We start from the raw sequence: 25,166 nt of genomic DNA, 5'->3' as shown, positions 1-25,166 counted from the left end.
TCTCTCTCTGTCTCTCTCTCAAAAATAAACAAACATTAAAATTTTTTTTTAAATAAATAAACTGTTTAAAAAAAAAAAGCAAATCTTCCTTACTGACATCAGTGTTCCCTTCCTTGAACTACTTTTTGAGTTGGGTTCCATCTTGCCTAGAGCTTACCCAGGTGGCTTCTTGAGGAACTAGAGTCATGAAGAGATCAAAATGTTGAAGCTGCTTTAAACTCCTCCTATACCTGTTTGTAACTAAAACCAGAAGCTGCCTTTCATACATAGACTGCATGAGTGATGGAGCGACTGTGTAAATAATTCCTCCCACCATCCCCTTTTCAATTATGACATTTACAGTAGGACTGTTGCCAGAAGGATCTCCCATGCGATGTGTTTCTTTTTCTGTTAACACTTAAACCCGTCTCTAGTCATGACCGCCAGCAGCTGAGGCAAACTGAAGTTTCAGAGTTAGGGTTGAATGTTAAATTCGCTTTTATAATACCTGTCTTGGCTTGTGTAGAAAAGAAGGCTGAGGATTGTCATTGTCTCTGTAAAGAACACCCAAAAGTAACCCTTGAAGATTAAGGTATAGTCAGCGTTTTGAATTCGGCGACTCTGTGAAGTCACCTTAACTACCAGGTTTTGTGCTTAGTCTCTAGCAGACCTCCAGCAACAGGAAGAGGAGACGTACGCAGACGCCTGCGATGAGTTCCTGGATCCCATCATGAGCACGCTCATGTCCGACCCTGTGGTGCTGCCATCCTCCAGAGTCACTGTGGATAGATCCACCATTGCCAGACATCTGCTCAGGTATGCCGGCCCCAAAGAGCAGCCCCAGGCCACAGAGGCACGTTTGTTTGCTCTCCTCTTTTCGCAGTTTCCTAAGAGAGCTGTGCGCCCAGTAGGTGTCCCACGTTCTTGATTTATTGGCGAGCTGGGGAGGCATTTCGGTAGAGGTGTATCGCTTGACTGGTAAGGATTGAAACCTCCACCACAAGACACTCCGTTGAGAAATTTCCTTAAGGAAGTCCTCTCTGGCGGTGTATGTTATGAATTAGGTCAACCTGAAGTAGGAGTTGACTGAAACTTGTTTTAATTTTACTTCAGTTGTAAAAATATAAACGACCAGTTTGTTTTGTTTAACTTGGTTTTTACACTGTAGCCGTCACATGGGTTAACCCATCTGCTGCTGCTGCTACGGTACTCAGCCATGGTGGCCACGAGGTTCACCAAGCCTGCAGGCCGTACGTGCTACATTAGATAGAAATGGGTACTGAGAGACTCTTCCTACTTAGAAATTAAGTTCTAGAAGTTGACCCAAACGTAAGGAAATACTGTTGCTTAAACATCGCAAAAAGGGATTTTCGACTTCATGGTGTTTGGTGTTAAGCATTTACTATATGCATAATGCTGTACCAGGTGGTACGTCTTTTCCAAAGCGTCAGTGGAAACTTATATTTTATTGTGGCCTCAGGATACAGACAGAAAACTTAGCAGCCCTTAAAGTATACTAGAACCTCTTACCTGTCAGGAAACCATAATCTGCATTGACTCGTGTAGCAATCAGCCAACTAACTCAGGTATCAATGTACAGGGCTTTATCCCTTAAGATCTTAGACTGTCTCGAGAGTCTGTCACTAAAACTACAAACAGCTCTTTACGACGCTGACATGAGTGCACAGGCTCTCTGCCTCAGGGAAATCCAATCAAGGATCGTCTGAACAGCAATGTCGAAATAAAGTTTGTTAAGAAGCAGAGAGACCACGTAGCTAAAGAGTCTGCAGAACACCCAAAAACCACTCTTTCTCATCTCATTCTTTCTGGCCTCAGGTCGGCACTCGACTCTGTCACAGTGCGGTCTAGCTTCAGTCCCACAGGGAGATGCACCGGCTGGTCTGGCTTGGGCTCCGGGTGTCAGAACTTGCGGAAATAACCCCTTTCCCTTTCTCTCTTTGTCCCAGTGACCAAACCGATCCCTTTAACCGTAGTCCCCTCACCATGGACCAGATCCGGCCAAACACAGAACTAAAAGAAAAAATACAACGGTGGCTCGCAGAGAGGAAACAACAACAAAAGGAGCAACTTGAATAAATTACTGTGAACTAAACGAACCAAAAACCCAATCCCAGAGTGTAGATAAACAATTGTTTGTGGTTTCTCTCTTTTTTTGGTTCTGTTCCTTTTCTTTCTTTCTTTTTTTTTTTTTTAACTAGATTAGAGAACTGCTCTTGCTCAAATTATGATACTTTAGATTTATTCCTAAGAACTTTACAATGCTCTTCTGGCTTGCAGGAAATTATGTTTATTATAGCAGCACCAAGTTTAGAAACGATTGCTAATTGTACCCTTTGTTCTCTCTTCCTACTCTTTTTTCTTCCTTTTCCTACCTTAAGTTATATTAACTTCAGCTACTAAAACTTCCTGCCATCTTACTGTTGTTCTTCCAAGAACTGCTCGAACACCTTTGGTGAACACGGCTTTTAAGTATATGGGGTCACATATTTCAGTGACAGCTGACACCACCAGAAAGTCCAGTGTCGTCAAGCTATTTACTAGTCTTCATGACCCGGATGTCAGCCCTTTTCTTGTTACGGCCCCGCCATGTTACAGAATAACCTTTCACATAAAAGCAGATACCTTGATGTTTAAATAGACTTTTGAACATAATAGATGAGATTTTCAAAAAGGAATCTGATGCAATTTCTGTTGGTAGTTCTTAATTTTGTGTTCTCTTGTAACTCAAAAGGTCCCATGAAATCGCCCCTGGGGTTATCACTACCCAAAAACTTATATATACCCCATAATATTTTCAGGAGGATTGGTAGGACAGACGTGAATTGTTGACACTTTATTCAGAAAATTCTGAGGGGAAAGAAAAAAGGAAGAAAACTGTTGCTATAAGGACTAGGCTTGAGTGGAAAAGTTAGGGAACAAATACGGTAACCATGAAAAATGTCATTTTAAGACACTCATCAACAGCATATCTCAGTATATATATACACCATGTACATTTTTATATTGGTCTAGTGTAAACTGAGTACCACTCTATATTGTCTCTTCCATGGTAAGATGTATGCAGCGTGTGGCCATGTTTACCGACACACTTATTCTAGACAAAATTCTGAGACTGTAACATGTATATAGTTAACGTTTGTTTGGGCCTGTGACCCGGTTTCCAAGATCTGCTTCTAACTCAGCCTTAGATCATCAATTAGCAAAGTAGGAATTTGAGCACAACCTTGTCCACAGCCAATTTAAATAGCCACTTAGCCCTGTGTAGTTAGCAGGCGGATGGGCCCCGCTTGTCCAAGTTGAGCTCGCGCTCCCTACTCAAAGGTGCAGCTTACCATGCTACGTGGGGCACATTCCCCCATGGACTATAGCGCTATCCCCGTAAGCCTGATTATATCATAAGTGACAGAGTGATACGATCTAGAAACAGGGGTCACTGCTTCATTTTTAACCGTGGCCTCTTTCAGAGAAGATGGTAGTTGTACGATATTCCAGCACAAGTTGCTCTAAGCAGTCCTCGATGTGCTTGTGATGGGGTCACTTGGAAAACCTCGTTATCAGCGGGAATCCCACACTAGGTAAAGCTGCCTGTTGCTGTTGCTTCTAATGAAAAAAAAGGAGTCTAGGACTCTTGGAAATGCCAGAATGTAAGATACTAACTTAGCCTGCAACCTGGGCCTTCAGGCTTGGGTTAACAGGATTTGTTTATTTTCTTAAGATGAGCTTCATTTCATATTTATTAGCCTCCTGCTCTGCGAATGAACTGTGTATAAAAAAATAAGCTTCTACCTACTTGCATTTATTTTCCATACCCAATGTAATAGGATGTTTTGTTTTGTTTTGTTTTTTTAAGCGCAGAAAAGACCAGTTTTAGGACAAAATGGGAGGAAAAATGGGTACAAAACCTCAGAAGGCAGCTGTTGCCAGCAGCTTTCTAGTTAACAACCTCTATGCTGCCTCTTGTATCTGTGTCTGTACTCTACTTCCGTGGTCTTCAGATTGTAAGCCTTTTCTGGCAAGCCTTTTTTTTTTTTTTTTTAAGTTATTTCCTGAAACTCTTTATGAATGGCTGTGGCACCATTAATGCTGCTGAGTATCTTTAAACTCATCACAGAAGCAAGTGTTTAGCTTAAGGCCACTGTCGGTTAGGAAACCAAGTGTCCTCTGTGCCTTTTTTTCTTTTTCTTTCCTTAATTTAAGAACATCCCAAAAACGAGACTAAAAAATTATCATCTTGATACACCGTGGTGTATATACGCGCTCAGAAGCTTGAAGAGATGTTTTGTTGTCTGAAACTCAGAAGCAGCTCTAAGTCTATTCGAGCAGACTTTCTGATATCTCTAGTTTTAAGTGCTGGCTTTGCTGGAGTATGATAGGAAAATGAAGACTCTTTATCAGCTCTAGTATTGCTTACCAAGAGGGTAATAACTAAACTTGGAAAATTATTTAAGTAGGTTTTATCAAGCAATCTTGGTTTATTTGGTGGTTGTTTTTTTTTTTTTTAATATATATAGTTTTTAATGGATATGTAAAAACAAAGAGACTTTAAAAGTTTTTTACCGGTGCAGGTGAAGGTGCCAGTTCCTATTTGGTATCACAGTCTACAAAAGCTTCATTACTTTATTTGATGCTGGTTGCTAAGCAGCCATTGCCCAGAGCAGAAGTCTACTGGGTGCCTTTACAAGCCAGAGAGGCTGACGCTGCACTGTTGATGTCATACGAGGAAATAATGCACATGCTCTAACTGCAACACAGGAAAACCTAGAAACAAATAAACAAAAAAAATAAAACAAAACAACAAAAAGGTTGATTGAAATAAAATTTGATCAACATAACTGTATTTTGAAACATTCCAGGAAGGTTACTTCTTGTCAAACTTGCCTGGGGGTGTTTGTTCAAAGCTTGTATTTAATAAATGAACACCTGACTTACAGCCTTTGTTATCACTTCCTTCATTACGGCATGAAAAGCTAGTGGCAGTTTCAGAAATCCCCTTGAAATTTTAGAGGACTCTGACCTTCACTTCTGTTCAAGGTGCTATCAAATGTGTGTCACCTGGCTGACCTGCCTTACCAGGCTTCTGGTCCTGGAGTTACCCAGATGAGTCTTGGGGCATGTTTTTTCCTAATCAGTTCACTTCTGGCTTCACTTTTCTTTATCAGGCCTAAACCCCAGGTCTTTCATTTTAATCACTCACTACCATGTCCCCTGTCTTGCCCTTTGTTTCTATACCTCTGCCATGTAAGACCTCAACCTGGATTAACCCAGTCATTCCCCTCTGTTCCAGTATCCAAGCTCCAGACCACTGTTGTAGGAAAATGACAGTCTTTAGAGCAGTGTGAACACAAATCTGTGGTTGCCAACAGTGCCCAGCAACCCTTCTGTGTGTCCAGAAATTCAAACTTGAACCTTTTTCCTCCAGTTTCTCCGACCTCTCACGTAGCCCTCACTGAAGATCTTGCCTTTTCGCTTTACTGGGAAGATAAAGACTTCAGAATTTCCACTTTCAAATTTCCCTCCCATCATCCCATCCATGGAAAAGACCCCATGCTTCCAAGGCCAATCCCACCAATTTCTGGTCTCTTCGGGTATCAGTTCTCCATCTTCTCTCTACCTTATTTATGTTCCACATCCTTATTTAGCTTTCTGACTCCTCTTCCTTTATAGCCATATTCACTCACTCTGGTTTCTATCCTCATTTTCTGAAACTGCTCTAATATTTCCATATTGGTAAATTAACTTTCTCATCCTTAATTTGATTTCTCTGGAACATTTGGCACCTGATTTTGGCACTGAAATGATGCTCTTGGCTCCTTGATATCACCCCTAATTTTTCTTTCCACCTCTGTTCCATCAATCAGATCTGCTCAGGTTTCTCCAGGGTACATACCATTATGTTTTTCTCATCAAATGCCACTTCCCTACATGATAATCTTTGCTTCCGGTCATATTAAACTATAAAATTTCAACCGTGTAGTAGAGAGCTTCCGTTACACACCAATTCAATCTTTTCTGGAAGTCTTCCCAGATCACCACCACTCATGGGATACTGATGCCCCTTGCCTGTTTACACTGAAACCTCTTGCGATCCCAACTCCGCCACTCACTAGCTATGTGGCCATTTATCAATCTCAGACTTAAATGGGGTCACTGCCTAACACAGGCTTTCTTTAAATTCCCAAGTGCCTGGCATACTGGAGGCCCTCAGTCAATGTTTTCTGGTTCACATCTGCGCAGTTCCTTGTGGTTCACCAGTGAACCCAGAACAAGATCTGGGCTTGTATCGAGCCCAGATCTCGATACAAGATGTGGGGGAGATCGGGGTTAGAAAAGAGCTAATGAAAGGCAAAGGACTGGGTCAGATGACAGGTGATGTGATGTGGCGCTTGCTCTGCCCATAACTTTCCATATTTGGCTTAGGACCCTGTCTGCCTTTAGAAGACGATCGTGCTGGCCTAGGAACACCTTAGAGATGCCTTCCAGCCCTAACTTCCCACGTTCTCTCAGAAAAGCGCCTACGACACCCCACGCAAAAAAACTACAGATCCGCGCCGCGCTAAGCACTGGAGGCTCACGGCGCATGCGCCCGGCCTCCGCTCGCCGGCCTTCCGGGCCTCCGCGAGCGGCTGCCCCGAGAAATGCCTGTTTCTCTGCGGAATCCCACTACTCTCCACGTGCTCTCTGACCTCACCTTTTCATATCCACTTTCTCCCCTGCGACTGAAGAAAATAATCTGGCCAGCTAGATTCCGGAAAGATAACAGGACACCTGAATACCTGGGACCGGCGCGCCAAGAGGAGGCCTGACCTGGGAAGCGGAACGGGGTCCTGCGGCGGGTCCTTCCGGGGGGTGACATTCAGCGGCCGTCCGGGGCGACGGACTCTCCATCCTCTAACCATGGCCCAGTTTGTCCGTAACCTCGCGGAGAAGGCCCCGGCGCTGGTAAACGGTGAGCGCGGCTGCGGGCTGCCAGGACGGGAGGACCTGAGAGGAAGACGCGGGCGGTGGTACCTCGAGGGGCCGGCAGGAACCGGGGCGGGACGGCCGGGGCTGGGGGTTGGGGGGTGGGAAGCAGGGGCCGGTCTGCGACTCCTCTAGCCTTCCTTTCGCCTGTCCTGCAGCTTGGGTTCTCGGCACGGCCTAGTATCCCTGAGTTGTAACCACGACGCTGTCGGAGGGAAGAGGTGTTCGGGAAGCCTGCAGTTGCCCGGCACTGCCGCCATTACGCCCCCTTCGATCTCAAGGAGTTGGGAATATGGAGGGGATGGCCCTGGCAGCAGAGCGAGGGAAAAGGAGGGCAGAGACGAGGGAAAGCACCGTAAATTCGGCCGCATCGGGTTGTCCGGTTCTCGCATGGAGTATCTGGAAGTTTACATAAATCTTTAGGGATACGTGTGCTTTGGGACGTTGACTGCTTTCTGTCCTGGCCGGATTGGGAAATGTTTCCTTAATGGAAATGTTAGGTGGAATTGGACTTTGTGGGCAAGTACCCCCGCTCCAACAAATATAGAAAGGGAGGTCTGTAAACAGTAGTCTTTACTATCTAGCTTAACATTCGAAGAGTTTTTCCAATTTGATAAATCTGAAGTCTCGCTGGTAGGCCGCTGTATTTCAGAACAATCCCGAACAGTGACAGTCCCGAGTAGGAGTGTCTTCTGTCAGGAAATAATTGCAGTTGTCTGCTGGGTAGCAGGCCATTCATTTTATTTCCAAGGCGAGGTAAACTTTTTAAATAAAGGTAATGTTTTTGAACCATTGTTATTGTGATTGGTACCTTTTTATGCAACTTCTTCCTTTCCTCCCATCAGCAGCCAAACAATGAGTTCTTGAAGGCCTTGCGATAATGCTTGGTTCTCTCCTCCTACACAGCCCCTCGCAGTCTACTAATTTACACATTTTCCCAAAGAACTTGAGTTTCCTGTGTTACTAAGATCATCTCAGTAACTGTTGTGATGACTGTTGGTGATAAAGTTCCATACAATTTTACATAAATGAAAAGAGAGGGGATTGTGGCTTCATCCTTTGGACTTTGTGGGTGATTTGAGGCAAAATTTTTTAAGTTTCAGGTGGATTGTTCCCCCCCCCCCCCCACCTTGGCTTTCACATCTTTCAGGTGGTACGATTGCAAACGAATTTTAGAAATAAAATCCAAAAATAAAAGTAATACGAGAAATTTTTTTTATTATGAACTAAACTCTTCCCTCTATTAGTGTGAGTAATTGAAAGATAGCAGTTATTCTTCCAAAAGTACTCAGAGAAGAGAACTCAGCTGGGACCTGGAGGTTAGATAATGGAAGTATATTTTGCTTTGTAATATACTTCAGTGTATTAAATGTGAATGTTAAGTATTAAATAAAAATTGGGGGTCATGGCCGGCTCAGTTGGTGGAGCATGCACTCTTGATCTCGGGAGTTGTGGGTTTAAGCCCCACGTTGGGTGTAGAGATAACTTAAAAATAAAATCTTAAGGGGCGCCAGGGTGGCTCGGTTGTTGAGCATCTGACTTTTGGTTTCAGCTCAGGTCATGATCCCAGGGCCGTGAGATCAAGGTTCCAAGATGAGAGTGGAGCCTGCTGGAGATTCTCTCTCTGTCCCTCTCCCCTACTCACTCTCGCTCTCTAAAAAAAATTAAAAAATTAAATAAAATCTTAAAAAATATTACTGTCTGTAAGGGCGCCTGGGTGGTTCAGTCAGTCAAGCATGTGACTCTTGGTCTCAGGGCCATGAGTTCAAGCCACGTGCTTGGCATAGTTTACTTTAAAAAAACAAACAAACAAAAAACCTATGTCTGTTAATTCCCATAAGGATACAAAGAAGCTTATAAAAGTAAGTAATTTTATAATCAGACTTCTCCAGAGAAGTCTTAGAATCTAAGGTTTTTTTCCTATTTGCTAAACTTGAAACTTTATTTGGATTGTACCAGTTTTTCCATTAATCACTTTCTGTCCCAGTAGCCAGTACAGGTTCCACGTTGTATTGTTATTTCCGTAGTTTCCTCTGGCATGTGAGACTTTAATAGTTTTTCTTACTTTTCATGACCTTGACAGTCTTTACGGTGTCTATGTAGATATCTATCTAGGTATCCTATAAAATTCCCCAGTCCAGATTTGTCTGGTATTCTTCTCAGGATTAGTCTGGAGCTATGGGTTTTGAGAAAGAATGCCACAAGTGCCCTAATCACATATCGGGATGTACATGATACCCATGTAACATCCATCACTGGTGAAATTAACTTTCATCATTTGGTGAAGGTAGTGTTACTAGATTTCTCCACTGTAAAGTTACTGTTTTTCTCTTCCCATAACCTGTTCTCCAGAACAAGTAACTAAGTCTACCCCATGGCAGGGGCTAGGAGCAGCAGCCAACAGCAGGGATTCCATCTCCTGTAGGAAGGAGTATTTACATATAATTAAGTGGAATTTTATGAGAAGGGTTTGTTCTCCTTCCCTGTTTATTCAGTCATTTATTGTGTGGACTCCTGTACGTTTATTTCATACTTAGTGCCTCCAATAGTATGTTATTAATTTGGTGCAAATTGTTGCAGAACTCTTTCAGGGTTGGCCATTGAGAACTCTTTCAGGGTTAGCATCTCTGTCCCATTGACTTGTACTACAAGATCCTCATGTTACATTTTCCCTGCCCCAGTCTTAGAATCAGCCATTTATCCAAGGAGCCCTAGTTTCTTTTGTTGGACAATGGTATTTTGAAACTAAGATCCAGGCACTGAGATAGAGGGCGAGAGAGAACCCCGAGCAGGCTCCACGCTGTCAGTGTGGAGCCCAACGTGGGGCTCAGTCCAACGAACTGTGAGAGCTGAAATCAAGAGTCAGACACTTACCTGACTGAGCCCATCATTTATTTATGTTTTATTCCTTATATATATGTAAAGCAGTTTCAAACTTTTTAATCTGTACTCCCTGAAAAACAAATTTACCAACTAAAGTACAGTGTTTGTGTACAGAGTACTGATTTAAAAAAAAAAAAAAAAAAGAATGAGGGGCACCTGGGTGGCTCGGTCGGTTAAGCATCTGACTTCGGCTCAGGATCGCACGGTTCATGAGCTCATGGTCCGGGCTCTGGGCTCCATGCTAACTGTGCGGAGTCTGCGTGAGATTCTCTCTCCCTCTCTCTCTGCCCTTTGCTCACTCACACCCTTTCTCTCTCAAGCATAAAAAATTTTTTTAAAAGATGAAATATCTGTGTGTTGAGGATAGTTTTAAAGACAATCACACAAGACTTTGTACTCTTTGATGGCCTCATCTTCTTTGTAGAATTGTCTGTTAGAGCTTTGTGTCTGCTTGAAGATTTACCCATGGCTCTAAGCACAAAGGATGATACAGATAGTAATTCTAAGAGTAGTGAAATACCCAAATACAGGAAGCTAATAATAGGAAAAGTACCAAGAACCTTGGATAATCGATCTGTCAATAGTGGGCACTTTATGGATGTTCATGCATTTGTGCTGTTTTTGTTAGCATTTGTCTTGTGACATTTTTTATAAAATGCCTTTCTCGCTGAAATGACTACCATAGTTTCACATCTACCCTGGTTATTAATGGATTTTTTTTTTCTCTGAAATCGTAAATACCTTGAGGAATTTCAGCATAGTAATAGATTTGAGTTTTGGCTACTCTGAACAATACTGTAGGTTTTATTGTCATTGGTGGCGTTTTGAAGGAGTAGCAGCTGGGCTTTTGTTAAAGAAAGATTTAATTCACATATTGATGAGGATACCAAAAATGGGCCCTAATTGGTATAATTCCATCTGGATTTGTGGCCAACATTGTGACAAGTTTTAATCTTATTCTTAAGGATGCTGTTCTGTGTAGCTCCTTCCCTCCTCTCCTGCCCCGTTCCCTTCAAATTTTCTACTCTCTTTGCCAAGAAAATAATGGTTACGTTGCTGCTGTTTTCTTGCTTTTGGATCCAGCTTCTAGTAACTTTACAGTTAACTAGGTTTGCCGTTCATAAATGAAGTAACAGTACTAGCTGGCCACTAGCGAAGTCGTGGCATAATTGAATGTGTTTCTAGCTTCCTGCCTGATTGAGCGTCCCTGTGACACAGGTGTTCTGCATCTTTAAAAGCCTCTTGTTACCAGGGAGCAGCTTTGACTTTTCACACCGGGTGCACATTTGGTACAAGCAGTGAATGAATGTGATGCATGAATAAATATTTGTGTCCAGCCCACACATCTGCTTCTTTCGGTCTCTAGTGAGTTCATCCTGGTTTTTTGTTTTGTTTTGTTTTGTTTTCCAGCTGCTGTGACTTACTCGAAGCCTCGATTGGCCACATTTTGGCACTATGCCAAGGTTGAGCTGGTTCCTCCAACCCCTGCTGAGATCCCTACAGCTATTCAGAGCTTGAAAAAAATAGTCAAGAGCGCTCAAACTGGTAGCTTCAAACAGCTTACAGTTAAGGTAACTATAGGCTAAATGAAAATGTATGTGCATAACAGAAAATGTCTTCCCTTGGGATTATTCTGATTGTTTTGGTTAATACATGTATTTTCCAGTGAGGCCGAAACCTAAATAATGAGAGATAATCTGTTTCTTGACTGCTGCGAAAGATATTTACCTTTCTAATTTTGTCATCTGGGTTGAAATAATTCAAGCTATTTTATGTCTTCGTTTCCTATTAGTCGTATAACAAAGAAGTGAGCATTTTTACGGGGCACCTTTTTTCCCTCTCCTGTTTTGGTTAGTATGCTGAAATAGGATGGTTTACTTTGCTGATTCTATACTTTTTTTCAATCTGTAGTCCTGGAAGTATTCCCAGTTTAGCCAAAAGATCTCTTGGACTATATCACAATCAGGAGGCTAACACTCATATGGAAGATAAAAATACCAAAACCTAGCAAGCACATCCCGTAACATGAAGGGTTATTGAATTGCATTCAGATAAAATCTAAAGACTGTAAGAATTGGAGCTTGGATTTTATGTTTGCTTGCTTGAGCCAAACACAGGATACAAAAAAACCTAAATAACTAAATTACTGCTGCCTTTAGAATCTACATCCTGGAAAATCGTTATTTTTCAGGAGACTTCCAATATTTCTGGTCTCTTTTGAAGGGGAAAATGAAAATTCGCATCCAGGTACTTAAAGGAACAGACCCAGTTGTGTTGTGGAAAAGTACTTTTTTCAACTAGAGCTTCAAGATCCATGGTTGCTTGCATGCAGCATTGCTTTTAGGAACCAGTCATGTGCTTGTTTTGCTCTCAGGGCAGTACAACATTGATCTGGGAAACTGAATATTCACTGAATATTTGGAAAGAGTTAAACCAAATAATAAATGAATAAAGGGGAAGACCAAGCTCTTCAACTCTCAACAAATTCTCTTTGGCCAGACAGAATTGTCTGTTCTGAGACTTGCCTTCCTATCCTTTCATATGAATGCCCTGTCTAAATGTGTCAGCTCTTTCCAGGATGTGGGTTGTTTTAGGGCTCATAAAGTGTCTCATAAACTAATAATGAAAGGGTTAAGTCAGTTCAGCTCTTTAAAGAACGCTTTGAAAGAATTTATAAGCTCTGGACTATTTACCTTACATAATTGAAAGTTCAAGTGTCCTCAGCAGTTGAACAAATTTAACATCCGTGATTCTTGACTTGGGCTAAAATCGCCCTCTAAATGAGTAGCATCCTTATATTCTGTTGCTTACTCCTGGAAAAGAATACTTTTAAATATGTAAGAAAAAAATGTACATTAAAATTTATGCTGCTTTTTTCAGGAAGCTCTGCTGAATGGTTTGGTGGCCACTGAGGTGTGGATGTGGTTTTATGTCGGCGAGATCATAGGCAAGCGTGGCATCATTGGCTATGATGTTTGAAGACCAATCTTTAACATCTGTCTGTCTGTATTTGGTTTGTTATTTGAGTGTTTTTGGACAATATGTGATCAGACTGGTATTTGAATAAAATAAGATAATGTATCAAAATCAATGTTTTCTCTATCAGACACTACATGGAAGGATCACAGTTTCTCTTGATAATAAGAGGAGTTGTCTTTTGCTTTAATGCAGCTCTAAGTGCATGTCTTTTGCTTAGCCTAAAATCGGAAAGGATCTATGTGAACATACCAACCTGGTGTATGCATTTATGAGGATAATTTGAACAACAGATTAACATTCTAATTGAGTGTTTAAAATGGATGATAAATTTATTTCCAGAATAGGGAAAGTCTTTCCAGGGAAAGACTTGGGAAAACTAGAACTTGCTACAGTAGGAAAAACAGTAATACCACGTGCCAAACTGATATGGTTAAATCGTGTTAGTAATACAAAGAACAAAATTTGGATGGTTTCTCTTTGCCAAAATCAGAGATAGAATTTTTTGATAACACCTGTATTTATAAATGCTGGAGTACTTGGTGATATTCTGAGTATCTTTGTAACGTCTTTAACCGCAGGACATAGCAAATGAGAGCCAGGATGTACATTTTTAATCTAATTTTGATGTGTATTATATTATTAATCTATTCTGTTTTTTCCAGTTTTATGATTTTTAGACCCTATCTTTGCAAAAATAAGATACCCTGTGGGTATTTAAATAGCTACAATTTAGGGGCGCCTCGGTGGCTAAGCTGGTTAAGCATCCGACTTCGGCCCAGGTCATGATCTCACCATTCCCTAGTTCAAGCTCCGCGTCAGGCTTTGTGCTGACAACTCAGAGCCTGGAGCCTGCTTCAGGTTCTGTATCCCCCCCCCTTGTCCTTTGCCCCTCCCCCACTCACTCTCTCTCAAAAATAAACAAACATTTAAATAAATAAATAGTTATAATTTAGTATCATCCATGGGTCTAAATAATACATTATATCCTGAAATAAATAGAAATGATTGCCATCTGCCTGTCTTCTTGAGCTGTTTTATTTTTATTTTTTTTAACGTTTATTCATTTTTGAGAGACAAGAGTGTGAATGGGAGAAGGGCAGAAAGCGAGGGAGACACAGAATCCAAAGCAGGATCCAGGCTCTGAACTGTCAGCACAGAGCCCGACATGGGGCTCGAACTCAGGAGCTGTGAGATCGTGACCTGAGCTGAAGTCGGACACCCAACCAACTGAGCCACCCAGGTGCCCCTTCTTGAGCTGTTTTATTGAGGATATAAAAGAGACTTAACCAGTTGTTGGCTTCTCTGGGGATCATACCATCTTTGAATGGCTTATTGGTATGTTTCTAAGGCCATTAGAACGGTCTTGCAACCATTGCAAAACATGTTTTACCAGCTGATGATAACCAAAAGGTGGTTGCATACTAGAAAAGCATCGTGGCTCACCGTATAGTGTTACTTCTTTAACAGCACTAAACATGTATCCAGTCATTTGTCCACCGCATTCAGAAAACTGCTGTAGCTTAGTAAACGGCACAGTTTTCCCAAGTGATCGGCAGGAAAGTCAACACAGAGGCTGCTGCTCTTTTGAAATGAAGCGATGCCTGACTTACTGCTTCTTGCACTGATCACAGGTGGTCAAAACCGAAACTGCCTCTTCAAAGGGCATTCGGTAACTTAAAATATGCATTGTAAAAGACTGAGAATCACTGACTACTACAATAAGGGTGATCTTTATGAGTTTCTCCATTTCATACAGTGAGTATTAAGATTAACAAAAACACACATTTCACGGTGTGGAGGCAGCTAGCACTACTAACCTACAAGGCTTAGTTGATTGGCAACATGTCATGTTTTTCAACCATCTGGTCACCCCAGAAAGTTCTCAAAATAAACATTGACTGCTCACTTCACTGCAACTTCCTCGTCTGCTGTACAGCGCACCTCTGATGTGTGGTGGCTAGAAGTGCATGTATAGAGTTTTCTTAGGTTAAAAGAGCAGTGGGCTCCTTAAAGTGGCACCTTCCCCTCACCAGCCAGTTACCTTCTGCCCTCCTAAATCCCACATGCCTTATCTCCCAGTAAAGAACCATCGAGACCGTCTTTCACCGAATTTGTGTGTGCCCAGTGATTGCCACTGGCAACTTGAGCACCCCTCAGATACTCACTGCGCACCTCCTAACTCGGGGCGCTGTGCTAAGTGGGAGAAACATCAGGAAACGAGACTGAACGTTACCTGCTTCATGATGTGCCTGGTCTGGCGAGACAGGTAATTAAGCGTGCAGTTACAGTAAGGTGAGAAGTGCTATGATGAGGGAAGCGGGAGGTATGCTTGGAAGAGTCTAAGGCAGATTTGAGAAGGGAGTTCCAGGGAGGCTGTCAGAGCAACTACTATCAAAAATAAACCAGAGGAGCAAGAGTTAGCCAAGAATGGGACATGGTACACTGGGCAGCCAGTGTAAAAGCTATTAAGTCGGAAAAAGTCTGGCATATTGGAGGGTCTGAAAGAACAGAAGTACGACTGAATCGCCAGGTAGAAGTAGTCATGTAAGACCAGAGAATGGGGACCAGATCATGAAGTGCCTTTTATGCCTTACTAAGGATCGGGTTGTCTCAAGGCCAGTGAATGGAGAACTGTTGAAGACTTTTGACAAGGCACGATTTCTGTCCTCAGTTTGTATGGTCTAACAGCAGCAGGCAATTTCACTTCCAGGTAACAGAGGCTAGGACAGGAACATGCATGGGGGACATGTGAGAGTACAGGTGGTCCTGTACTTCTCTCCATACGTAGAAATACAGATACTCGTGGGGCACCTGGGTGGCTCGGTCAGTTAAGCATCTGACACTTGAGTTCAGCTCACGTCGTGATCTCACGGTTCGTGGGATCGAGCCCTGTGTCAGGCTCTGTGCTGACAGTGCCTGCATGGATTCTCGCTCTAGCTCTCTGCCTCTCTCTCTCAAACTGAAAAAAAAAGAAAAAACCAGATGCAGATACTCTTAGTACACAGCATCATGAGGAGAGGGGAGATTATAGTTTCTGAAGTTCAAGCCAACTCTACATGTATCCCAGTCACTGTGTTTCAAAGGTGTGACTTCTAAGGAAACCACTTTATAAAAATAAATTCTTGAACCTAAATGTCAACAAATACCAGCCTTTTTATGAGGCTTTCATTTCAAGACCACATTGAACATGAAACTGTCCGCATTGCCTGCTTAATCCTCTGTTCTGCACATGTCACGCTGTTCTTCTTGGATAACAGTTTCTCCTTTCTTTTCTACTCATCTTTTCCATACCTAAGTTTCTTCTACCTTGATTTCTAAGGACAGCCCCATACAAATTACTTTCTTCGTATTTCATAATTGTATAGTGCTTCCCATTTTCAGAGCACTTGCACTGACTCGTTTCGCCCTCTACTTTCCTCCCAGGTAGGTGGCATCAGTGATAGACCCATTTAACAGGAATTCAGTAGCAGAAACATGAAATGATTTGGCTAGGATCCCATGAGTAACACGTAGTGGCACCACAAGTTGGGCCCAGGTAGTGGTGCCGTGTTGTGGTCTATGCCCTGACCATGCCTGACCACCTACCTAGTAGACCCGCCTCCACTGTATGTTCACAGGGCCTTATTACTTTGTATGCTCTCAGGCCTGTTTTGCCCTGCTGTCCATCTCTGGAAGCTTTATTGTCCCGTCAAAGGTCATCCTACCTAATCTTGGGTAAGGTCATATTTAGCTTCGTAGGACTTAATATTTCCTAATTAGCGTAGCTTTTATTTCTACCATAACATGAACTGGTACACTTGTGATCACTCAAGATAAATACAGTAGCAATTCGACCGGAAATTCTCTTAGAAGGGAATTAACCAGCTTACCTCCTGGCAATAAAATATCGATGTGTAAGACCCTGGACAATCTGCTTGTCTATAGCCTTGCCTTAATCTTTCAACCCTTGCGTCAGCCACTCAATTTCCCACCCGTCCCCATAAAAGCCAGCTTTAAATCTCATCAAATTACACATCCGCTGTCCCCGATTGTTGCAATTTATCAGTCGCCAAACTATTTTTTTGCTTCTTGACAATTTTTTTCTCCTGGCTCACTGTCACTACAAAACTACTTCCATCTTAATAATTGACGGTTTAAACACACACATGGATCAGTAGTTTTCAGAGTATGGTCCCTGGACACAGCAGCAGCAACATCACTAGGAAACTTAGAAATTCTCAGGCTCTACCTAGCAATTCTGGGGATGGACTCTGGCAATCTCTGTTCTAATCGGCTCTCCCATGTGATTCCGATACATACTGATGTTTGAAAAACATTGACCCAAATGATCCAACGAACTGGCCTCTCGGTTCCTGTTAAAGTCCATTGATTAGGTCTTTCCCTTCCTTTTCCCATGTCATCACCAATCTTTTCCACCACTCCATAGCTTGAGATTCACGCATCCATCTGACCACCTATTATCTTGCCAGCCCATTTCCACTAATACGCCGACTACATTCATTTGGAGTCACTGTGACCATCAGTACATAAGCTACCACCTCCCTCACCATCCCAATGTCCTCCTTTCCTTCCTGACCCAACTTCTATTCCACGGTCAGTCGCAATCACTCTCCTGAATATATCCCCACTGTCCTTGCCTCTCACTTTGTTGTCGTGCTCATTTGCCAAACCACAACCCTGGCTAAGTCTCTGTGCTCTGTACTTGCACCTATGTAGCTGGATGTAGCTGGAGAAAACAACTAAGGTGGCTGGTCTCACTAATAATATAAATTCCTGATCAGAACCTTAAGAACACATTTAATGCTACCTGACAATCATACTGTATTTCACTGAGCTATAATTACTTCTGTCAACAGGTAACTTCCATCAACAGATGGCTTCCTACTTTACTAAGAAAACTGAAGTGGGGCACTGTGTGCAACTCTTGATCTTGGGGGCGTGAGTTTGAGCCCCACGTGGAGTGCAGAGATTACTTAAATAACAACTTTTCTTTAAAAAAATGGAAACAATTGGAGAACTTCCACTGATTCCCACAGTATCATCTACTCATTACTATCTGTACCCGTATATATACCCCATCTTGTCTGTGTTGGGTTGCTCACGCTCCGTTTTAAAGCCACTCCCTCCTTTCAGTGTCTTCGTGCCATAATTTCTGCCCTTTCCAACATCATTAATTTTCTTCCCCTACTCCCTTGTTCCTATGAGTGTATACGTATGCTATGATCAAGCCCATCTTTTACTAAATCAGCTCCCTTTTGCAGCAAAACATCTCAACAGTTACCAATAGTGTCTCTGATGCCTGTTCTCTCTTGAGCCCACTCCAGTCAGGTGCTCATTCCTGTCACTTCACTGGAACTGCTCTCCTTATACCTTAAATGCAAGAGTCCATTCTCAATCCTCATCTCGTTTGACCTTTCAGCGGTATTTGACTCCCCTGAATATCTCTTCCTGTTTGATGCACTTTATGATACACTTGACTTCCAGGGCTTTCCTGTGGCCTTCCTTCTTCCTTACTTTTTTTTTTTTTTTTTTTTTTTTTTTTTTTTTTTTTTTTTTTTCACTTCTCAGATTCCTGTTCTGGTTCTTCCTTTCTCTGGCTTCCTATCTTTGGAATATCTCAGAGATAAGGCTCAGTCCTTCCTCCATCTGTATTCATCCCATTGGTGATCTCATCCAGTCCCGTGGTTTTAAATAACATCTGTATACTGATGACTCTCAAATTTGTTATCTCGAGCTCCTACCCCTCCCCTGAACTCTAAACACATATGCAACTGCCCATGTGATACCTCCACAACCTGCACGTGGTTTAATCGACACCTCGCGCTTGTGTCCAAAATCAGACTCTTGATTTTCTGTCCCATCCCCACCAGAAAGCTGTTCCGCAGTTTTCCCCCTCTCAGCTGATGGCAACTCCATCCTTCCAGTGCTCAGGCTACAGTCATCCTTAACTCCCAGTTCTCATATTCCATACCAATCCACCAAGAAGTCCTGTTGGTTCTGCCTCAAAAGACACCCAGGATCTGTCCCTTTCTACCGCCTCTACTCCTAACGCCAAGGCACTACCGTCTCTCGCTGGGATTCCTGAAATGAGCTCCTAGATGGCCTCCCGCCTCCAGGCTTGCCTGTCCACGGTCTATTCTAAACATCATTCAGAGTGACCCCACCAAAAAGTAAGTCAGACCATGTCAGTCCTCTGCTCAGAACCCTTCAGTGGCTCCCACCTCACTCAAGTTCAAAGCTAAAATCCTTACAGGGGACTACAAAGGCCCAATAAGAACTGGCTTTCTATTTTGTGTCTGACCTCACCTTCCGCCACTCTTCCCCTCTCTCCTACTGCTTCACCGGTCTTGGTCTTCCTCAAACATGCCTGTCTCAGCACTGGCTGGTCCCTAGGCTTGAAATGCTGCTCCCCAAGATCTCTCCAGGGCTGGCTCCCTTCCCACATTCAATGTTTTCATTGTGGGCTTCCCCAACCATGCTAATTACAATTCCAAGAAGCCTCTCTCCAAATACACTTTTTTTTCCTGCTCTTCCCCCCCAAAATTTCCCAAAATCAACATCTAACATTCTATATGATTCACTGATTTATTATGTTTATTGTTTGTTTTACCTTACTGAAATAAATGCAAGCCCCCCAAAGGCAGAAATTTTTACAGGCTGACTGGGTGCCTCAGTCAGTTGAGCGTCTGACTCCAGCTCAGGTCATGATCTCGCAGTTCGTGGGTTCGAGCCCCACATTGGGCTCTGTGCTGACAGCTCAGAGCCTGGAGCCTGCTTCTGATTCTGTCTCTACCTCTCTCTCTCTCTGCCCCTTCCTCCCCGCCCCCGCAGTCTGCCCCCCCAAAAGTAAATAAACATTAAAAAAAATTTTTTATTCTGTTTGTTCACTGATGCATTCCAAGCGCCAAGCTCCTAGAAGTCACTCACTAAAGATGTGATGAATAAACTAATTTACCCTTCAGTGAGCGCAGACCTTTATAAACTGCTGTTCCCTTTGCCTTCATCCTGGCTCTTTCTACCTGGCACATCCCTGTTCCACTCTAGGAGTCTCTTCTGATTTTCCCAGACTGCTTCTTTTTGCCCTCCTGTTGGACCTCTTACAACACGTACCATTGTACTCTAATGATATATTTACGTCTGTTTATTTCCCTTACTAGACTGTAAGCTTTTTAAGGAAGGTACAATATCTAACTCACCTTTGTAACCCTGGCCTATCACATTATCTGTCTGGCTTGCATATAGTAGGTTTTCAAACAGTGAGGCAGCAAACTCTCCTTACTGTGTTTGGAACCTGGTTGATAAACAGCAGACTTTAGTGGCAGTTTGCCACCGAGGGAGATGCAGGCCTGGGGGAGTCATTTCCTGAAGGCCTGCAGGCTGAGCCTGCCACAGAGCCGATGCCCGCTGAGTCACTCCTGCACCTCTAACTCCTGGCCTCTAACTCTGAAACAGAGATTGGGATCCCTGATTAACAGCCCCCGACTGAGCAAGGTGAGTGCCGCCCTGCTTTGGCACAAGGCTTGCGAGGAAAGAACGAGACGGTGGGCAGCCGAAGATCTTTGCTAGAAAACCTAGCTTGAAACCTGCGAAGTGCAGAAATTCCTGAGCAACTGACCATTGTAACTCCTTTCCTCGGCCGAGCTGCATTGCTGGGTTTGTTTATATCCTTAGAAGAACTGAAAGGACCACATCATAGACAGGTTTGCAAGCCCACACTCGTCCTCATAGGATTTACACATACAACCCATGGGGGGATTTTTCTAGGAATTGTATGTTGGACACTTGCAAAGTAAGAAAGCTTATCTTTAGAGGCTCCAAGTTTTAATGCACTCCAGCTTGTCAAAACCAAGAGCAATTAAAGCCCTGTTGTGTGGTTTCGAATGATAGCCTGCTTGTTAAAATAGCTATTGTTTCCCCTGAGGACAGCCTGCATTTTTACCTTGATGTCGTCTCACTTTGGGTCCCAAGGGGGCAGGGAACTTAACAGAACGAATAGAGTTCTGAGATAACAGTGAAGTCTAAGGTGATGAGAGGAAATTAGTTACCAATTTTAATGACCTTCGGGCGGAGTTATGGCATGAAAGCCACATAAAGCCCAGGATCGGACAAACAAACAAGTGACATCAGCCAACTAAATCTGAAGTCAAAAGTGGTATCTTGATTATCATTACTCTACCTTGGACGGTGTTAGGATGTCATCTGCCTCGAATATGCTGGTAGAGAGGACTGTGCTTTATTATGGGATAGACGCGTTACTACCACATGAAGGAAACTATTTTCCGCTTCACCCAAGGCTCCAGATTTCACCCCCGCTGCACTGAGGGTAAACACTGAGGCCAAATGGTCCTAGATTTGGGACCCTTGAGTCTGTTTGGCCATCACCATCTGACTCTTTGCTTCAGAAGAAAGCTGCCTGCAAAGACGGAGTAATAACCTCTCAAAGTCGTCTGCGGGAAGAATACAAATCAGCAACAAAACCCACTTTTTATCTCTCTTAAGACCGTGTCTGTCGCTACATGGGTCCCTCATTTGTCCATCTCGGCGACGGCAAAGACCTGGTGCAGGTTAACAGAAGCCACTCGTCTTAGAAGATTGGAAACAAAATGTCACTCTCCTCACTTTCCACCGCAAAACGAAATGAAGTCCAACCATTTGCCTGAGGTGAGTGAGTCAGGGACAGAGGACTGGAATGCAGGACTTGATTCCTGGTTTCCTAACCCTAACCACATCCTCCCTATCTCGGACATTTAGGCTGGTTATTGTACTGTGAGTGGCAGGAATGGGAAAGGGGATGGTTTCCTTTTTATATTTTTATTCAGAAACTTACTTACATCTGAACTCTAAGCCACATGTAAGACACTCCATTTAAACTCTAGCAGGAGCAAGTGATGATTCTTAACATATAATTTGCATCGGAGCCTCAGACACCACGATTTTTCCTGCATCTCAAGCAATAGAATTGACTAGGTGTTCATAGGGCTCAAAACAGAGAAGAGAGTAAGGCTAAAGAGGAGAGGCTAAAACCTAATCCTAAACGTCTTTTCTTTTTAAGTTTATTTATTTATTTTGAGAGAGAGAGAGAGAGAGAGAGAGAGTGAGCAGGGGAGGGGCAGAGAGAGGGAGACAGAGAATCCCGAGCTGGTCCCCCACCACTAGCTGGAGTGCGATGCGGGGCTCGTGAACCGTGGGATCGTGACCCCGGCTGAAACCAAGAGTCGGACCCTCAACCGACCAAGCCACCCAGGCACCCCCTGCTCCTAAACATCTTAAAAGTCAAATGAACCAATGATCACTTAATTACCTAGTTTCTACCCATAATATCTCAAAATAAGTTCTCAGTTTTTAAACTTCGTATCAGGAGCTCCTATGACTTCACATAGGAGAGACATTAATACATGTAGCTTTTAATTCAGGTTTACATTTTGCATCAGAGACTATAAGGCCTTTGCCTTGTGCAATGATGGTCATATTCTCACAGGTTTCTGGTTTTTTTTTTTTTTTTACTCCAGTCATCTACCAAAAGAGTCTAGGAATAAACAACTAAACACAACGCATGCATTGTAATATAGATTCAGAAACATGTCAAAGCAACCTTACCCAACTGGCCTTGAAAAAGATAACCTTTAGGAAATCTTCCCGGCCTGTCCTGCTTGCTGAAGAGAAAATAACTAAACGCTTATTACTCGAAGTTCTTCTTCACCAGACAAGAAATTCTAGTCTTTCAGTATGAACACCTTCACTTGTGGAAACTCATCTCAGAGTGCAGGAACTGGTAGCATCTAGTTCCTCAGAATATTCTTCAGTCAACAAGTTGTCCACCTAGCTAAGGGACAGCTTCCTGGAATTAAGACTGCAGAACCTAGGTTATAATTAACTCAGACTTCCTCCTCCTTTTGTACCTTGGCCATGACCTTAATCCTCACCTAGATTTTCCATCCCATCTACGGATAAAAATTTGTTCTAAATTAGATCAACTGAACTCTATTCCTGTTAGCCTAAGATAAGTTGGCATTGGTGGCTGAAAGGAATCCTAAACCAATTTTAGACCATTTAGTTAGACTTTAAGCATGACTCCAAAAAAAAAAAAAAAAAAAAGCTAGACATCTCGGTGAGAGGATAATATTGCTCACTTGTACCCTTTTTTCTCCCCCTAGTAAAAAGAAAACACTCACTTGATAATGTTAGGTCCAGTGAATTTCTTCAAAGTAATTTGGAGGCCAACAAAATGCCTCCCATTCCAGAACTGCGGGATCGACAACACACAGAATTAAAAGGAGTGATAAAATGGAAGGGACTTTGGAATTTAACAGGTTTCAACTGCATGGAATTGAAGTCCTATTTAAATAATGGTCAGTAGGTCCATTGCTACTTATTTAAAGAGCTCAAAGCCCTATCCTGTACGATCTCCTTGGTTCTTGCAACTTGGCAGAAGATAAGGTTTTGGGGATAGAGAACAGAGTGTTTTCCAGGTGTGAAATTTGAGATTCGAAGAAGCTGATTCAGAATCTTCACTCACATGCAAGTCTTCCAGAAAAGAGGTATACTTTACCTACTGCATTAAGGAGAAAGTGGAGGGGCGCCTGGGTGGCTCGGTCGGTTAAGCGTCCGACTTCAGCTCAGGTCACGATCTCGCGGTCCGTGAGTTCGAGCCCCGCGCCGGGCTCTGGGCTGATGGCTCAGAGCCTGGAGCCTGCTTCCGATTCTGTGTCTCCCTCTCTCTCTGCCCCTCCCCCGTTCATGCTCTGTCTCTCTCTGTCTCAAAAATAAATAAACGTTAAAAAAAAAAAAAAAAAGGAGAAAGTCGAAACTGTCCAGCACGGACTCCTTCAATTTCCTCCCCTTCGCCTCAAACTAATCTGTTCCTAACTACCCTTCCTCCCTTTCTATCGTCCTAGAGGGAAGCATTTTGGACATTCTTTCCAAAACTATCCTTCTATATTTGCTCTTGATTCTCTCCCTTTCTAATCTTCGGGGCCCTCTCCCTATCCACCCCCCATTTTCGTTTGTTCATTTATTGGTTCAACAAACATTTATCACACTCTTGTTACAGGTCATATTAGGTTCTTGGGACACTAGAACAAGAGACATCTTGGGGCGCCTGGGTGGCGCAGTCGGTTAAGCGTCCGACTTCAGCCAGGTCACGATCTTGCGGTCTGTGAGTTCGAGCCCTGCGTCAGGCTCTGGGCTGATGGCTCAGAGCCTGGAGCCTGTTTCCGATTCTGTGTCTCCCTCTCTCTCTGCCCCCCCCCCCCCCGTTCATGCTCTGTCTCTCTCTGTCCCAAGAATAAATAAAAAACGTTGAAAAAAAAATTTTTTTTTTAAAAAAGACATCTTTCCTACCTTCACAGTGCTCACAGTCTAGTGGAAGAGGTAGCAAAATGAACAATTTCAAACCACACAGTGACGATACAGCATGTAAATAGCCACAGCAGAAGTCTGCATATTACGCGATGGTTGTACACACAGGACAGTTTAAAGAAGGCTGGAGCAGAGCGGGTAACACGTGAGCCGGACCTAGACGTTGGCCAACGGGACAAGTGGGGAAGGAACGGCATTTTAAACAGAGGGAATAACATGCACCAAAGCATGACCATGCAAGAAAATCGCCATCCAGGAAGGCAAACAACACAAGGAATCAGAGGTGTGTTTGGAGGTAAGAAGTGAGGGAGCATTTGAACAAATAATAAGGATCTTGAAGACGATAGGAATTATGCAAGTATCTTAAATATTTAAGTATTAAAAGTACGGTCTAATTTGCATTTGAGGAAGTTCAGTCTTGCAGCAGAGGACGATTAGACTGGGAACTATTGCAGTAACCCTGAAGACAAATGGGCAAGCGGGAGCGCACGGTGAGGCCATTAGAAGAGGTGATTCAGAAAGAGGCAGACTTCAATGTAAAGAGGAATTCAGTTTAAGGACATACAAGTGAAGGTGCCCAACAGAATATTGGTTATATGTGTCTGCAGTTTAAAAGTTAGGAGCGGGGCGCCTGGGTGGCGCAGTCGGTTAAGCGTCTGACTTCAGCCAGGTCACGATCTCGCGGTCCGTGAGTTCGAGCCCCGCGTCAGGCTCTGGGCTGATGGCTCAGAGCCTGGAGCCTGTTTCCGATTCTGTGTCTCCCTCTCTCTCTGCCCCTCCCCCGTTCATGCTCTGTCTCTCTCTGTCCCAAAAATAAATTAAAAAAAAATGTTGAAAAAAAAATAAAAGTTAGGAGCGCCTGGGTGGCTCAGAGCCCCACATTTGGGCTCTGTACTGACAGCAAGGAGCCTGCTTGGGATTCTCTGTCTCCCTCTCTCTCTCTGCCTCTCTCTCACTCTCTCTCTCTCTCTCTCTCCCCAAAATAA

General features: G+C 43.2%; 2 protein-coding genes across 2 annotated transcripts in view; both read left to right on the top strand.

The window, feature by feature from the left end:
* Positions 1–4,930, top strand: part of UBE4A (ubiquitination factor E4A) — a 35,402-nt gene extending 30,472 nt beyond the window's left edge. The window contains exons 19-20 of the mRNA XM_019468999.2: positions 638–795; positions 1,947–4,930. Coding sequence (XP_019324544.2) covers positions 638–795; positions 1,947–2,076 — 288 coding nt within the window. The 3' untranslated portion in view covers positions 2,077–4,930. The remainder of the gene's footprint in view (positions 1–637; positions 796–1,946) is intronic.
* Positions 4,931–6,814: 1,884 nt separating this feature from the next.
* Positions 6,815–12,934, top strand: ATP5MG (ATP synthase membrane subunit g). The gene is made up of 3 exons (XM_019469000.2): positions 6,815–6,946; positions 11,254–11,414; positions 12,724–12,934. Exons 1-3 carry the CDS (start codon positions 6,895–6,897, stop codon positions 12,820–12,822), a joined length of 312 nt encoding a protein of 103 aa, XP_019324545.1. The 5' UTR covers positions 6,815–6,894; the 3' UTR covers positions 12,823–12,934.
* Positions 12,935–25,166: the final 12,232 nt, after the last annotated feature.

The sequence above is a fragment of the Panthera pardus genome, unplaced genomic scaffold, assembly GCF_024362965.1.
Source record: "Panthera pardus isolate Hobbes unplaced genomic scaffold, ASM2436296v1 HiC_scaffold_12, whole genome shotgun sequence".
Taxonomy (NCBI): Eukaryota; Metazoa; Chordata; class Mammalia; order Carnivora; family Felidae; genus Panthera; species Panthera pardus.
This window is presented reverse-complemented; position numbering and strand designations above follow the sequence as displayed.